At 45.2% G+C, this 17,116-nt stretch overlaps 2 protein-coding genes across 11 annotated transcripts in view; both read left to right on the forward strand.

Annotated features, from left to right (window-relative positions):
* sec16a (SEC16 homolog A, endoplasmic reticulum export factor) overlaps positions 1-9,011 on the forward strand; it is a 52,907-nt gene extending 43,896 nt beyond the window's left edge. For all 5 annotated transcript variants that reach the window (XM_033049289.1, XM_033049286.1, XM_033049290.1 and 2 more), the window contains 5 exons: positions 218-329; positions 1,782-1,916; positions 2,594-2,682; positions 5,015-5,086; positions 7,804-9,011. In XM_033049289.1, coding sequence (XP_032905180.1) covers positions 218-329; positions 1,782-1,916; positions 2,594-2,682; positions 5,015-5,086; positions 7,804-7,872 — 477 coding nt within the window. In that variant the 3' untranslated portion in view covers positions 7,873-9,011. The remainder of the gene's footprint in view (positions 1-217; positions 330-1,781; positions 1,917-2,593; positions 2,683-5,014; positions 5,087-7,803) is intronic.
* inpp5e (inositol polyphosphate-5-phosphatase E) overlaps positions 1-17,116 on the forward strand; it is a 31,501-nt gene that overhangs the window by 2,524 nt on the left and 11,861 nt on the right. The window contains exons 1-3 of one of the 6 annotated variants that reach the window (XM_033049293.1): positions 12,623-12,770; positions 14,934-15,072; positions 15,589-16,642. In XM_033049293.1, the coding sequence (XP_032905184.1) occupies positions 15,837-16,642 (806 nt within the window). In that variant the 5' untranslated portion in view covers positions 12,623-12,770; positions 14,934-15,072; positions 15,589-15,836. Of the gene's footprint in view, positions 1-12,622; positions 12,771-12,799; positions 12,819-14,933; positions 15,148-15,588; positions 16,643-17,116 lie in introns of those variants that run through there. The other 5 variants (XM_033049296.1, XM_033049292.1, XM_033049294.1 and 2 more) reach the window with 5 other exon arrangements.

Consider the following 17,116-nt stretch of genomic DNA (forward strand, 5'->3'; position numbering starts at 1 on the left):
GGTGACCTGCCAAAGTCCATCAGTGCAGTATCGGGGGCAGGGCTTCAGGTTCTGACATCTGATGCCCGATCCGCTCCCAGAGGAGTCGGGAATTTGTTGAATCATATGGCACAGCCTAGAATGGGAGAACTAATTTAACCAATATTTCCCACACTTGGAGTTTGAAGCGAGTTGGAGGTTGCTAATAATTAACACTTTGTTACTTTTATTTTTGCAGAGCAAACCTCTCCCACCGCCGCCAAGCCTACCCATGGCTGGCCTTCCCTCGGGTTCAAATCCGTTGTCCTTTGGTGGCCATCCATCTGTCAACAGATTCTCCAGGAAAGCAGGTGAGATTTTGGGTGAGGAACTCTTTTCCACTGTCTTGGGCAAACTGAATTAGTTAACTCCCATTTCTTCACAAAATATACTGTTCAGATGCCTAACATACTTAACAAATGAAGTACTTTTGAAGTGTATTTGTTGATGCTATGCAAGAAATCTGGCAGGCACTTTTGTCTAAATGGAGCCCCTGATGAGGGGTTCGTGTTTGGACAGGGTAGGTAGAGACAGCACAGAAAGAAACTGTCTGAGTCTACATTGCCCATCAAACACCAATTTAGGCTAATCCTACCCTACCATGTTACTCTCCTCGCTTTCCCATCAACACCCCAGATTGTACCATCAGCTACTCACTAGGGGTGGCAATTTACAGCTCCAATTAACCTAACAATCTGCACATTTTTAAACTGGGAGGAAACTGAAGCACCCTCGGGGAAAAACCACTTGGTCTCGGGAAGAGTGTGCAAATGCCACACAGACAACAGTGGAGGTCGGGGTCCAACCTGACTAAGACAACTAAGACAGCAGCACTGGTAGGTATGCTGCTCCTAAAGGGGAGAAAGGGATACAGGAGAATTCTCTGCCAAGGGATCTTTCACATTTAAATAGCAGAAATACTCTCAACCCACTATGTAGAATTGTGACTTTTTGACACTGTCTTAATTCCACTGATGGTATAATAGTGTCAGTGGTTCAGTATGCATGTACCGCCAATTTCCAAACCCGTGGTTGCCCTCGGGCTAACAATGAACACTTGGTCACTGTTCTTTTGGAAGACAGGAGGAAGAGAAGGCCGTTCACTGCTTTGCTTTCAGTTAGATTTGGTTTGATCTGTGGTTCAAATTCATTTGCCCATCTTTTTCTCTATATTCCTGGATTCTCGATAGTCAACAACCGACATTCATCTCAGACTTGAAAGACTCCAAACAACGCGAAGGCACTCTGCATTTTAGAGATTTGGGATGTAGATTTTCACTATTATATATTTTGCCTCCTACAATGACCTTGCTCTAATTCTGTTATACCTCTTGTGCTGCTCTCTTTCTGTACAACAGAACAACACTTCCTCTAACAGTAAATTCCATCATAAGAACATAACATTGGAGAAATTCAACTGTTTCTCTGCACAATGCTGCCTGTCCTGTTGATATTTTGGTTCAGTGACCCTTGGAGCCTCTTTAGTAAATTAAAAGCAAAAGACTTAATTCGGCAGTTCAATATTATCGTGGATGATTCCCCTCTCACTTTGCTTTCTATTAGCCAGTTTATTTCAATTTCATTTCCTGGACACTGGTTTTTCATATTTTATGTGAATCCCTAAAGTTCAAATGATGTGCTTCTACAGATCTGGATTTCTTGCCATTTAGAAAATGTTCCCATTGTATTCAGAGAAGTATCTCTATTTGAGCACTGCTCAATGAATTTTCTCCTTTCTTCCCTCTCTCCCTCCCCAACAATAGGTACAAAAGCTCGTTATGTGGATGTACTCAATCCCAGTGGACCCCGAGCAAATGGGGGTCTCCCACCTCCGGGAGACCTCTTTGCCCCCCTCGCACCAATGCCTATCCCCACCAACTTCTTCGTGCCGGTACCAGGTATGATACACTTCTATGTTGTATTCTTGTTACTGTTTGGATATTTTGGCTCTACCTTTGCAGCCCAGAAATACTGGGATTTCCCAATAAATGCTTGCACCTTTTCATGACCTTGGACAGGTCCGCGATTTACAGCAAATAAAATAAGTTGGTTATTGTTTGGTTGCAGTGTTTCTTGCATTAAATGTAGCAAAAAAACAATTCCAGAAACAAAAAAATAATAAATCAGTTTTTATTGTTGGTTGAGAGTTAAGTATTGGTCCATGACATGACAACTTGCCTACTTTACAATAAGATTCCCATGGTATATTTTGCACCCATTTGACTAATACCTACATTTCATATTTTTCCCTCAGCCCTGTCTAGCTCTGCTACACAGGATAATCATCTTGAATCCCATGTTTACTCTAATTTGATAATACTGCCCATACCCACTATTGAGAAGTAGAATAGCTTGGAGAGTGTTTATTAATTGTCAAAAGTCAGTGTGTTGTAACAATCCTCTGACGTATAAGGGTCCATGCATGGGTTCATTGCTTCTACTTTCTTACTCGGCTACTAATATTCAGATGTTTGTTTTGTTGCCACCCTGGCATTGTGGTTTAAACCACTCTTCAAACTATCTAGGCCACTGTGCTTGCAGAACTAAATTAATGCCCCTGTTTGCCATTTTGCAGGAGAGGGACCTCTGCCTCCTGAAGGAGGTCCAGCAGAGATTCCACAGTCCATGGAGCAGATGAACTCTGAGGCTAATTTACAGGCCCAGGTACTAAATTGTCTATTGGATTTATTGCTGATTATTTTAAAAATACAGATTTTGGTTCTCAATCTGGGCAACCTTTCATAATTATTAAGATCTTGATAAATTCATCATTTGTGTTCCATTACCATTAATATGTTGTGTGACCCCCCCCCCCTCTATGTTTTGGGTACTTTGTCTCACTGGTACAGGCTCTGAACCAGATGTCTTCTCGTGGCTGTGAAAGTGCAAACCTTGTCTCATGGTGTTGTGCAGTACCAGCAGGGTGATTTAGGCTCGAGAATTGTCTTATCTGAAAGTTGTCTCCTTTCTCCTTACAACTCAAGTCTTTTCTGTGTTCACCCAGTTCTGCCAACCTTCGGGTGATTGAAGCCAGTACATAACTTGTCTCTGTGAATCACTCCTATATCTGCTCAGCTCTGCACATCCATAAAGGTTGAGGACCAACATTATAATATTCAGTGTAGACGTTTCCCCTGAAATAAAAATAATGAAATCTAGAGGAATCTTATACACACCCAACCATGAAACTGTTCAACTGATGCACTACAAACCTGAACTATATTCTGCGCTCTGTATCTTCCTCTTTGCTTTAACTGTTGTACGTGACTTGTTTGTATATCTGAGCTGTTTGGATAGCATGCAAAACAAAACTGTTCACTGTACAATAAACCTAAACTAGTAGATGCCTTCAGTAACAGAAAATGGAAAGGATGACCTTATCAAAATGGATAAGATCATGAGGGCCATGAATAAGGTGAATGCTCACAGCCTTTTTCCCAGGATAGAGGTTTCTAAAACCAGAGGGCATAGGCTTCAGGTAAGAGGGGTAAAATTTAAGAGGGCCCTTGGGGCCAACGCTTTCACTCGGAGGGTAGTCTATATCTGGAATAAGCTGCCAGGAGAAGCTGTGGATACAATTACTTTTAAAATACAATTTTACAGATACATGGATAGGAAAGGTTCAGAGAGCCATGCATGCAGATGTGACTAGTCCCATATGGCAACTTGGTCAGCATGGGCAAGGCAGGCAAAAGGACCCGTTTCCATGCTGCTCAGCTCTATGTACAGATTGAAGGAAGAAAAACAAGATGGCAACCAATTTTCCGTATGAATGGCTTTCCCTTTTTTCTAAATTCCAAATATTGGTTCACTGAGCCCGAGCACTTCAAGTCATAGTCATACAGGATGGAAACTGGCCCTTCAGCCCAAAGTGCTAATGCTGACCAAGATGCTCCATCTATGCTTGGCCCACCAGGCTGTGTTTGGCCCATATCCCCCTAATACCTTTTCTATCCATGCACCTGTCCAAATGTCTTTTAAAATATTTTTACAGTACTTGCCCCAACTATCACCTGCTCATCCCATACAGTGCCCTCCCTCCATATTGTTTGGGGACAAAGGTTTAGATTTTTGAGATTTGGGTTTTATCAGTGAAGTTTGTTTTTGAATGTTTTTGAACACACATAGACAGAAGGGAGATTGTTTCAGGATAAACTGCTCATGTTGACTGAGAGATGAGCACTGGCCAGCACACTGAACTTTTCACATAACACTTGTACCTTTTATGACACCTGAGGGCTGGTGGTTTGACCTCTAAGATCTGATCCAATAGATAGTATTTTTGGCTTTGTAATCCTCCAGCTCTGCACAGAGAACTGCCATGGATTACAAGCTTGTGTCTCAAATGGTTCTTGAACCCATGGCGGTTTTGTTGGATGAGCGTAACCCACTGTAATGCTTCTTCCCATCTGTTAGTACCATTACAATCCGCGGCATGCCAGCCAATACAGCAGTGACTACACTTCAAAAGAAACTTAATTGGTTATAATAGGTGCAGGAGGAGGCCATTCGGCCCTTCGAGCCAGCACCTCCATTCATTGCGATCATGGCTGATCGTCCCCTATCAATAACCCGTGCCTACCTTCTCCCCATACCCCTTGATTCCACCTGCCCCGAGAGCTCGATCTAACTCTCTCTTAAATCCATCCAGTGATTTGGCCTCCACTTCCCTCTGTGGCAGGGAATTCCACATTCCTTCTAAACTCCAGTGAATACAAGCCTAGTCTTTTCAATCTTTCCTCATGACAGTCCCGCCATCCCAGGGATCAATCTCGTGAACCTACGCTGCACTGCCTCAAACACAAGGGTGTCCTTCCTCAAATTAGACCAAAACTGTTTGCAATACTCCAGATGTGGTCTTACCAGAGCCCTATACAACTGCAGAAGAATGGCTCTATGGTGTACACCACTTCATGGTGTCGAGGCTGTGCGAAATGCTGTAATAATGCCTTTCTTTGCCATGATGCAACCTGTTTAATGTTGATCTGTTTTGCAGGTCCCTCCTCCTGCACAAGGAGGCTCTGCACAAGGAACTGTTCAGTTTTACAACCCTGCTCAGTTTGCCCAAGTAAGTAGTTTGATTTGAGTTAATATAAGTTCTGCTTTAGACTATGGTTTAAATCTTGGTAATGTTGGTATAACGATGAGCATGTGTTTTAGACCTATAAAATATTCCATTGCCAATATTTAATGTTCAATTCCAAGAGAGCTGTGCTTTGAATTGTAGAAGTTACTACGAAGGAAGCCATCACCCCATCATGGCCAAAAAAGCCATCCAGCCCTTTCACATTTTTCAGCCACACCTCATGAACTATATTTTAAAAGCATTCTGTGTTTCAAGGAATGCCATATTCCGGGTGGGAGTGAGATGTGGAGAGGAAAAACCCTGTTGTTTCTTTAATAGTTAAACGATTACCATGTGTTGTTGCCCCCTGCTGCTTTCCCTCTATCTATCCTTTCCAGGTCTTTCATAATCTTATCCACCTCAGTAGGGCTTAGAGGGATATCGGCCAAACGTGGGCAAATGGGACTGACTTTGACTCTAAATCATTGCTCTGCCTCGTGTTCCAATGAAAAGACCTAGCCAGTCCAGCCATGCAATTAAAATTCTCCAGACTTTGCCACATCTGATAAAAACCTTTCTCCTCTCTAGTGTTGTCACTCCTGGACTGTGCACACACTGTATTTAGTGTTGTCTTTAGGCACAGCTGAAGTGGCAATCTACTCTTCCAAGTTTCAACAAATGTAATTATACTGGGTCTTACGACTCTTATTTAACTGACAAGACCTATAGACAGGCATATGGAAATGTTGGAAATGGATTGCCTGCAGGCAGAAGAGATTAACTTGGCATCATGGTTGGCGCAGACACTGTGGGCCAAAGCTATGTTTTATCTTCTGGGATTTCTGCGCATGCAGTCCAAAATGCATTTACAGTGGCTTGCAAAAGTATTCATACCCCTTGAACTTTTCCACATTTTGTCACGTTACAACCACAAACGTAAATGTATTTTATTGGGATTTTATGTGATAGACCAACACAAAGTGGCGCATAATTGTGAAATGGAAGGAAAATAATACGTTTTTCAAATTTTTTTACAAATAAAAAACTGAAAAGTATGGCGTGCAAAAGTATTCAGCCCCCTTTACTCTGATACCCCTAAATAAAATCCAGTGCAACCAATTGCCTTCAGAAGTCACCTAATTAGTAAATAGAGTCCACGTGTGTAATCTAATCTCAGTATAAATACAGCTGTTCTGTGAAGGCCTCAGAGGTTTGTTAGAGAACATTAGTGAACAAACAGCATCATGAAGCCCAAGGAACACACCAGACAGGTCAGGGATAAAGTTGTGGAGAAGTTTAAAGTAGGGTTAGGTTATAAAAAAATATCCCAAGCTTTGAACATCTCACGGAGCACTGTTCAATCCATCATCCGAAAATGGAAAGAGTATGGCACAACTGCAAACCTACCAAGACATGGCCGTCCACCTAAACTGACAGGCCGGGCAAGGAGAGCATTGATCAGAGAAGCAGCCAAGAGGCCCATGGTAACTCTGGAGGAGCTGCAGAGACCCACAGCTCAGGTGGGAGAATCTGTCCACAGGACAACTATTAGTTGTGCACTCCACAAATCGGGCCTTTATGGAAGAGTGGCAAGAAGAAAGCCATTGTTGGGGGGAAAAAAAGCCATAAGAAGTCCCGTTTGCAGTTTGCCACAAGCCATGTGGGGGACACAGCAAACATGTGGAGGAAGGTGCTCTGGTCAGATGAGACCAAAATTGAAGTTTTTGGCCTAAATGCAAAACGCTATGTGTGGCGGAAAACTAACACTGCACATCACCCTGAACACACCATCCCCACTGTGAAACATGGTGGTGGCAGCATCATACTGTGGGGATGCTTTTCTTCAGCAGGGACAGGGAAGCTGGTCAGAGTTGATGGGAAGATGGATGGAGCCAAATACAGGGCAAACTTGGAAGAAAACCTGTTAAGAGTCTGCAAACGACTTGAGACTGGGGCGGAGGTTCACCTTCCAGCAGGACAATGACCCTAAACATACAGCCAGAGCTACAATGGAATGGTTTAGATCAAAGCATATTCATGTGTTTGAATGGCCCAGTCAAAGTCCAGACCTAAATCCAATTGAGAATCTCTGGCAAGACTTGAAAATTGCTGTTCACAGACGCTCTCCATCCAATCTGACTGAGCTTGAGCTATTTTGCAAAGAAGAATGGGCAAAAATTGCAGTCTCTAGATGTGCAAAGCTGGTAGAGACATACCCCAAAAGACTTGCAGCTGTAATTGCAGCGAAAGGTGGTTCTACAAAGTATTGACTCAGGGGGGCTGAATACTTTTGCACGCCACACTTTTCAGTTTTTTATTTGTAAAAAAATTTGAAAACCATGTATAATTTTCCTTCCACTTCACAATTATGCACCACTTTGTGTTGGTCTATCACATAAAATCCCAATAAAATACATTTACGTTTGTGGTTGTAACGTGACAAAATGTGGAAAAGTTCAAGGGGTATGAAAACTTTTGCAAGCCACTGTATTAAGTCTTCCAAAATGTACCTTTATCTAACCCAAGCTGCACTTGCCCTGGGTTATTTGGTACAGTGTGGGAGAAGTCAAACGAAAGAAGAACTTGCTTAGCAGTATTTGATGGGTCAGTGATCAGTGATGTTTCTGCCCTGGAAAAGCTGCACTTGACAGAACTGTTTAACAGCATAATCCATTTCTATGCTTCTGTTACTAACTGATAATTTGACCTCTGATTTCCAGCCCACAGCCAGCGCTACAGCTTCTCGATCAGGACGGTTCGGGCAAAGAAAATATCCAACGCTAAAATAAAGAAATCTAAAACGAACCCTGGAATAAATAATATTGTAAACCCTTAATAGGGATGGGTGCAGGTGATGTGTTCTGGGCAAATACAGTTGATTAAACCAGACCGATGTACGTTTAAAAACATTAGATTGTAAGGGCTCCAAGACAGGACAATTTTTGAGCTGCAAACCTCGTTGAGAGGTGCCTAGGGATTGAAAATGACCCTGTATAAAATACAATGTTTTTTCTAGACATTGGGAGGTGCTGTATGTGGAGGGCTTGCAGTCACATTGCATTGCGATTTAAAAAGAAATGCGTCCCCTTTGAATGTGACTAAACGTGAGAATGTCTACCGTGAAGTCTAAATGGCGTAAGCAGATAATGGCACACCCAGAAGAGCCCGGCTCAAAATTTTAGGTTGGCGGTAGCATTTGTTTCAAAGCAGCAAAAATGTACTTGAAGTTTTTCTTTGGAGGGGGGATTTCCGAGGGAGGGTTAACAGATAGAAATAATTAAAAGATTGACTCTGACCATTTGTATTTAGGTAATATATAAGGCTGTTGTAAAAGAGTACTGTATAGCCAGATCCACCTGTTGTACATTAATACTTTGAAATATCTGGAGTACTGTGTGAATAAATTTTAGAGATGTAATATAGAAGTTCTCTCGCTCTCTCTCTTATTCTGGAAAATGGCGTGACAGACATGGCAGGAAGTGGTTAGAAATGTCTAACTACTTGAAGGGAGTTGGGGGCAGTGGCCTCAAACTGAAAGCCCCTCAAATTCAACAGTATTCCGAAGGTGATATGTAAATTTGTATGTTAGGCAGCAACATACAAAATCACCATGAAAATACAGTGCAATTTTGGAATCGTAATGTACAGAATGAAATCAGCTGATCTAATGCCCTTCAATGTGATTTTCTTTCCTCCCCCCCCCCCCCCCCCTTTACCCTCTTGCCTCCATTCTAACCCCCAGACCCACTGTCTTTAACTGTATCCCAATGTCGCTACTTTTTGATTCCAAAGAATTACTTTCCCTTGTGAAGACTGCACAGTATTTCAAATTCGGAGGCTTTCTTGCCTAAGGAGTTTATTTTCTTATGTTTTAAGGATGCACACTGTAAAATGAAATAAAATATTTTGCGTTCTGGAACACTTTTAACCATTTGCTGGGACTGCATTTTGTTGTAAGACAGTGACTGCACTTCCATCGAGCTTCCCCATGTAAACCCAGCTGCCCTTGGAACAGCAGTACACGTGCACAATGTAAGATGCAGACCTCCTATTAGTTGCAATCTATTAACAGTGCAAAGCCCTGGAGAGAATTCAAGGGAAATTTACTACAACCAGAGGATTTGGCTACGAGAAACTACAGTTCAAATAAATATCTTGTTCAGGAATGTCTGAGGGAGGGATTCAAAATTGAGACATTTTTGACATAAATATCTAGTTCCAAACAGCTCCTGAATGAAGAAATGGCAACAAACTAATATACACTTAAAAAAATCACCCTCTGTTGGATCTAGATGCTGGTGATGATAAGGAGTTAGATGATGTAAAGGCTCTAAGAGAAGGTGCATACATATGAGAAGGGCAGCATAGATGGTGCTCTTTGCAAACATTAAACCAAGGCAGTAACAATTCAGATCAATGTTAATTAGACATTGCCTCACTGAGTCAGAGGCCCAGGCTCAATCTTGACCTCGTGCAATGCTATTTTGTGTGAATTAATAAGTTTATTGGCTAAGTATGTACACATACAAGAAATTTGCCTTGGTGCTCCGCTCGCAAGTAACAAGATGACATACAGTAAACCATTAAGAATAAAACATTAAGAATAAAACATTATAGTTTAAACATGTGAATGATAAAATACCAGAGCAAAAGGAGTTTACGGACTTTTGGTTGTTGAGTAGAGCTACTGCTCATGGGGGAAACAAGCTGTTTTTATGTCTGGCTGTCGTGGCTTTGACGGCCCGGAGTCGCCTTCCAGAAGGAAGTGCTTCAAAGAGTTTGTGGCCAGGGTGAGAGAGATCAGAGATGATCGTACCCACTCGCTTCCTGGCAATTGCAGTGTACAGTTTGTCAAGGGGTGGGGGGGGGGGGGGGGGGGGGAGGTGAAGGTTGCAGCCAACAACCTTCTCAGCTGATCAAACGACTTGCTGCAGCCTGTGGAGTTTTCATGTTCTCTCTGGGTTCATTCCACATACTAAAGGCATGCAGGTTGATCAGCAAAATTGCCCTTACTGTGTAGGTGACTTGTAGCACCCTGAGAGCAGGAGATAAGAATGTAGAGCAAATACTAAGTGGCATTAATAAACGGGTTGCTTGATGAATGGTGCAGATTGGAGAGTTGAAGCCTTCTTTTGGGAGCTGCATCTCTCTTTGACTGAGATAGAGAAGGGTTACATTAAATGGGGACAGACAAAATTACTATTATGCTTTGTGCTATTAATGTAAATTATTTTGTGCGGTGGCTTTTGGTGGAATTTGTCGTATCTCTAGACGCAATACTTAAAAGTCTCAAAATCAAACTGCAGATGCTGGAAAACTGAAACAAAAACAGAATGCTGGAAATACTCAGCATCAGTTGAAAGGAAGGTTGCAACATGTCCAGGTGCAGTATGAAGCACAGCACCTTAATTCCTGTCTGGCCACTTGAAGTCTTTTATAGCAAATTCTCTAACATTAGGTGACTTGCATTCTCTATCTATATCCAAAGTGGCCAGTCCTGCTGTAAGTCATCCATTTTTTTTTTCCTTCGTAAGTGCATCTTAACTTGTTCGGCATGTCCCACACCCTTGCTGTGTGCAACACATTATATCCTCTGCCTCTCCCATTGAATGAAGGACCTAGATAACATACCACCTGGCAATCTGGGCCTTGCCTATCAGATTCACTTTTTTCCAATCTGCCCTTCCCTCGCACTCTCTGCAACTTGTCCTAATGTTTTCCCCCTCTTTCTTTTTGTCTGACTAAGGATCTGTTTCTCCTGCCCCAGAATGGTACCTAGATTTGTATTTCCACCATTTTGTTTCGATTAAAAATTGAGTCATTTTATATTTGCAATTTTGCAAACAGACCCTTCCATCTCATTCCCAAGTTATTCTTGTAATCTATTCTCTTACATGAGTTGATCTACCAAGTTTCTAGCACCCACCCACTCTAGAATAAATTACTAGTCGTTTAACCTACGAATCACCTGTGGGAGGTGGAGGAAAACACAGAACCCACTGAAGTTTGTGCAAATTTGGCATGGACAGCATCTGAGGTAATGACCATTTAATCTAATCATGGTGCTTGAGGATTGTTGGCCTGGCATCCTGTTCCTATTTCCATGGGATCTCAAGCATTTAATATTCACCTGAACTGTCAGAAGTTTGATTTGTTTGCAAAAACAATGACCTTGCAGATCACCCTGTTGTGATCGGTCTGTGCAGGTCATACCTCATCTGGTCTCATTCATCTGAGATGATTCCAGGACAGCATTTATTCCAGTGATCCTGTTGGGCTGCAGTCTGTGACCACAGCTCAGTGCTTCCAATCAATGGCAAGGCTTTGTGAGGGTTTCCTGTATTCGAATGGGCAGGAGACACACTGGTGCAATGAACCTTAATGGAGGGCTCAAATACGTACCCTAATTTACTGTCCGATTCATCTTTATCAAGTAGTGGACATTGGACATTTTCGCTGGAACTGTTGTGCTACAATCCTGAGAACTATAACTATCTTCCCCTTTGCTATACCTATTGTACTTGAGTTAGGCTTGATTGTATTTATGTAGAGTATTATCTGATCTAATTGGATAGCATACAAAACAAGGCTTCTTGCTGTAGACAAGGACACAAAATGCTGGAGTAACTCAGCGGAACAGGCACCATCTCTGGAGAGAAGGAATGGGTGACGTTTCGGGTCGAGACCCTGCTGGAGACCTGATGTCAGGGGAGTGGGGAAGACAGATAGAATGTAGTCGGACAGTAAGTCTGGTGGGAGAACTGGGGAGGGGATGGAGAGAGAGGGAAAGCTAGGGCTATTTGAAGTTAGATAAGTCAATGTTCATACCGCTGGCGTGTAAGCTACCCAAGCAAATTATGAGGTGCTGTTCCTCCAATTTGTGCTGGGCCTCATTCTGACAATGGAGGACAGGACAGAAAGGTCAGATTGGGAGGGGGAGTTGAAGTGCTGAGCAACCGGGATATCAGGTAGGTTAAGGTGGACTGAGTGGAGTTGTTCAGCGAAACGATCGCCCAGTGCCGATGTACAGAAGAAGTTGACACCTGGAACAGCGGATACAGCAGATGAGGTTGGAGGAGGTGCAAGTGAACCTCTGCCTCACCTGGAAAGACAGTGGGGATCCCTGGATGGAGTCGAGGGGGGGAGGTAAAGGGACAGGTGCTGCATCTCCTGCGGTTGCAGGGGAAAGTACCTGGGGAGGGGGTGGTTTAGGTGGGAAGGGACGAGTTGACCAGGGAGTTGCGGAGGGAACGGTCTCTGCGGCAAGCAGAAAATGTTCTTGTTTCTTGGTCCTCCAAAATATTCCAAATGGAATTTAAACTGGAGGTGGAGGGGGGGGGGGGGGGGGGAGATGTGGCCAATAGTGGGAAGGAATGTTTCTGGTGGAGCCCCCTCTTCACACTCCAGACCAAAGATTATAGAGGAGCTCTTTGCTCCAGATTCTCACTGTACACAGGGCAACAATGACAGATAACCGCCCTAGGCTGCACTGGGTCCTCCAGTATCCCTGAATGCACCGCGCAGCCACCGAGCGCCGCTGTCCTCCGGGCCGGTCCTCCACGTGCCCGCCATGCCCCGCGCCGCTCCGTGTTGCTAGGGGCCGCCGCTTGTTTCATGGCTCGGACTGTCGGGAGCGGAGAGGCAGCGCGGGGAGCGGGGCCGGCGTGTGTGTGAGTGAGTGAGGTAGGTGTGGGGTGGAGAGCGGGGCCGGCGTGTGTGTGAGTGAGTGAGTGAGGTAGGTGTGGAGAGCGGGGCCGGCGTGTGTGTGAGTGAGGTAGGTGGGTGTGGAGAGCGGGGCCGGCGTGTGTGAGTGAGTGAGTGAGTGAGGTGGGTGGGTGTGGGGCCGGCGTGTGTGTGAGTGAGTGAGTGAGTGAGGTGGGTGTGGGGCCGGCGTGTGTGTGAGTGAGGTAGGTGGGTGTGGAGAGCGGGGCCGGCGTGTGTGTGAGTGAGTGAGGTAGGTGTGGGGAGCGGGGCCGGCGTGTGTGTGAGTGAGTGAGGTAGGTGTGGAGAGCGGGGCCGGCGTGTGAGTGTGTACGAGTGAGTGAGGTAGGTGGGGGAGTGGGGCCGGCGTGTGTATGAGTGAGTGAATGAGGTAGGTGGGGGAGCGGGGCCGGCGTGTGTGTGTGTGAGGTAGGTGGGGTGGGAAGCGCGGATTAAAGTGTTTACCCGTCGGTCGAGTCCCGCTCCGGCTGCTCCCAACCCTCCCTCCCTCACCAAGGCTACGCACTTCTCCCCGGGGCTGAGGCCAGCCTCCCTCCGCGGGGGACATGACACCAGGCAACCGCAGGAGAGAGAGCTGGAGTCAAGCGGGTCAGGCAGCGTCTGTGGTGTGGGGATAGGCAGACAGACTGACTGACAGACATAGGCGACTTTTCGGGTCGGGATCCCTCTTCAGACTGAATGTAGTAGGGAAGAGAAAGCTGGAAAAGAGGCGGGGGCGGGACAGCGTCTGGAATGTGGCGGGTGAGAAGGAATTTGAGGTGAATAAGGGGGAGATCTGCGGTAGATACAGGTAAGAAGGGGTCAGAAGTAGATACAGGTGAGGGAGGTCTGTTGTGGATGCAGGATTTGGGGTGGATGCAGGTTAAGGGAGGTCTCGGGTAGATGCAGGTGAGGGGGAGTTTGAGGTGGTCACAGGTAAATAGGACCAAGCCTGATTTCTTGACGATAAATCGCTAAGATGATGTAGCCCTGAGGCGTATAGAACTGAAAAGGGTCCAAGTCTGTCTCCTGGTTAGGCTCTAATCATCCACCCTCAGCTCATCCAAAACTTGGGTGCCTATACCCCAACTCATACCAGCTCCTTATCACTAAATACTACTGTGTTTGTTGATCAAATCTGGTTCCCGGGGACACAGTTGTTACAGAATTATTTAGTCTTCAAATGCTTTCAGTGACTCATTCTTTCCCATGTACAAGAATATATTAAATGTTGCACCAAGCCTGAAGGCAAAAGCATATGCCAAAAAAAGTGCCTCTCGCCTCTTAAGCAACTCAAGACAGAGAGACTTGAGGATATGAGATCTGACTGAAGCTCTGATATCACCTCTGTTACCCAGTTTATGCATGTCCCAGTTTTATATGTTCCACAATGGGCTTTCCATGTTCCTAACCCCCGAGTTCTGGAAGTTCCTTTCCAAACCTCTCTGCATTCAGATTTTAGAGCAAGCTTTTGGTCAACTATTTTCATCTTTCATTATGCAGGGTGGGAGGGGTGTGTGGGTGATTGTCAGATGTAGTGGGTGTGGAGGGTGGGAAATAAATGGAGTAATAGGGAGCTGGGAAGGACCAGATGTGCGTGAAAGGATCAGGGTGGATGGGAAAAGAGAACAGGACACAGGGGCTGTGAGTTACCTGAAATTGGAAATAAAACGTGCATATGGAATGTGGATATTGTGAAAGGTTCTGTGTAAATGGCAGTTTTATCTATAAATGTTTTTTTCTAAAAATTCTAATGATAGCAAGGAAGGAAGCGATTCAGCCCATTATGGCTCGTGCCAGTTATCCAGTTTTCCCTACAACCCTCTGCTCTGCCATGTCCTGCAAATTATTCCCCACAAGTATCCATCTGAATGTGCTACCACCAGGCTTACAGGCAGTGCCAGCAGATGATAACTGAGTCCCCTCTTCTACTTTCTGACTCATAACTCTCCTACCAATGGAAGTTGCTCCTCCTTATTTACCCTGTCAAACCCCTTCATGATTTTGAACACCTCTTTTTCAACGGTCTTTTCCCTCCTTTGTGCCAAGATGAACATTTCCAGATTATTTCACGTTTTCACATTGGGGAAGTCCCTCGCCCCCAGTCACTTTGCTCTGCACACTTTCTAGTTGTTTTTTTCCTCAACAGATCCTGAAACGGTTCACCCGAGAAACTGGGCACACTGGTGGCTTTCATGGCAATACATAATAACCCACCCGGATGGGCGCCTCCTCGTGATATCCTTCATTCATGTCTACTCCGGCGATGCTGGACCGACGCGAGAAAGGTGCGTCTGGGAGTTGGAAGTGACACCACTACGCACACTTGTACAGTGAGACCGCGGGTTGTGCCATTTGGTGAGGTGAGGTGAGAGGAGGGAAGGAAGCCCTTGGTTACACTCTCCCAGTGGATGGCAACGGAAGGTGGAGCACAGTATTACACACGACCAGCACCAACTGGTGACAGAACACTGAGTTTCATCTGCCAAGCTCGCTTTTGGGAGATTTAACTGAATCTGCTTGCTAGATCTTTTGTCCATTCTTGACTCGGTTTCTGATTTTTATACTTACAAAGATTAAAATTTCTCTCAATCAAATCTACATTATTGATCTAATGCCCATTCTTCATGTTTATTTGCACAAGCAATGGGCATGTGTTCCCTCTGCGAAATGTCCTGGGATCCTTTGCCCATCACCAAAATGGAAGTTGGGGTTCAATGCTCTCACTTTTTTTAAAGACATTACATAAATAAATGTAATACCATCCATTCCAAATGTCCTCAGTTCTGTTTGTTTTACGTTAGGTGCTGTTGTGTGGCGTCCCTGGAACCTCTGGAAACCAATCAGGACTCCACTACTGCAAATGTTTATGCTGTTGATCTCGCCTGGTCCCTCCACACAAATCATAGGATGTGGCAGTCTGCACAGAGGATCACAGACGGTGGGAACAGAGCACCTCTAAGTGTTTTTCTAACCTGGGAGGAGCATTAACATCAGGTGGTTCCCAACTGCACACACTTTGCTTGATAGAAAGTCTCACTGTTATGTGAGAATGAGTGACCAGATGGAACTGCTGGTGCACGGCACCTCAAACCTGATCGCTGAGTTGGACAGCAGAGTTTGTCCAGAGGACATGGAGGGATCCACCCCATTCCTTGGTGACACTGCGATATACCCTTCGGAAGAGTTGGGCCATGGGGTGCAAGGACTGGAGGTGCCTTTAATCCCACGACCACCGGTGAAACCGAAGCCTCCGCGGCAGAGCCGGCTGCTCCGCCTGCACTCGCTGGAGAGCATGAAGGTCAACCGGAGAGCAAAGGTCAGGAGCAGCCAGGAGAGCTCTTCGGAACCAGTCGACACCGACTCGTCGTGCGGCTCCCACTACGGAGATTTCTCAGGCTCCCCCTTGCTGGGTGTCAAGAGGAGGTCTGCAGCGGCTTCCCAGCTCTTGTCTCGGGGTAGCAGCAGCAGCAGCAGCAGCAGCAGCCTGCGAGATTGTGAGATCCGCAGGTCAGCCGGCAGCATGACAGAGTTCTGGAACAGCCCTCCCCACCTGGAGCCCAAAGGACCTGCCATTGATAAACCAGTGTCATCGGGCAGGAGGAAGCTGCCCCCAGTGGTGCACACCAAGCTGCTCCCTCCCATTGCTGTAAATATAGAGTCGTCAGCACTAAGGACCAGTAATCGCATCGACCTGGATTATGTGGATTACATTCAAGCAGCTGGGAAGGTGCAGTCAAACCAGCAAAACCATTTTCTTAGCCCATCTCAAGGCACCGAGGACAGTCAATCCTCTATTTCCATGACTTCTTCAAGCAGTGTCATGGTTCCCATCCTTTCAGAGGATCTTCGGAGCAGGTACGAATATCTCCACAACTAAGGTGGGCAACTTTGCAAATTATTTTGCATTAAATCCCCTGCAAATTGTCTGCAGAATTCAAGGTGACCACTTTAGCTTAATTGGTTACATTCTCACCTTGGAGGCTTGCGTCACGCTGCAGCGACTTGAGTTCCCAAGACCTAGGTTTATCCACCTGGGCAGAGGACTGCAACACTGCTACGCCATTTTATCGTTATAGCGTAGTTAGACTGGCGCAGGCATGGTTTATCTTGGGAGATGGGCGTAAAAAACCCAGAGGAAACTGTTGTCAGGAAGAGGGAAGTTCTCCCCAGTGTTGTCAGCAATGTTTACTCTCTAAGATAAGGTGCTCATGGTGGGAGTTTGCTGTCTATAAATTGGCATTAATATTTCTTGGTTAACTGTGCATTCAGTTTACTTCTGGACTTCCGTTTATAGTGTAATTTCATTCTATAATTTTGCTGGTGCTCTGT

The sequence above is a fragment of the Amblyraja radiata genome, chromosome 32 (assembly GCF_010909765.2).
Source record: "Amblyraja radiata isolate CabotCenter1 chromosome 32, sAmbRad1.1.pri, whole genome shotgun sequence".
NCBI lineage: Eukaryota > Metazoa > Chordata > Chondrichthyes > Rajiformes > Rajidae > Amblyraja > Amblyraja radiata.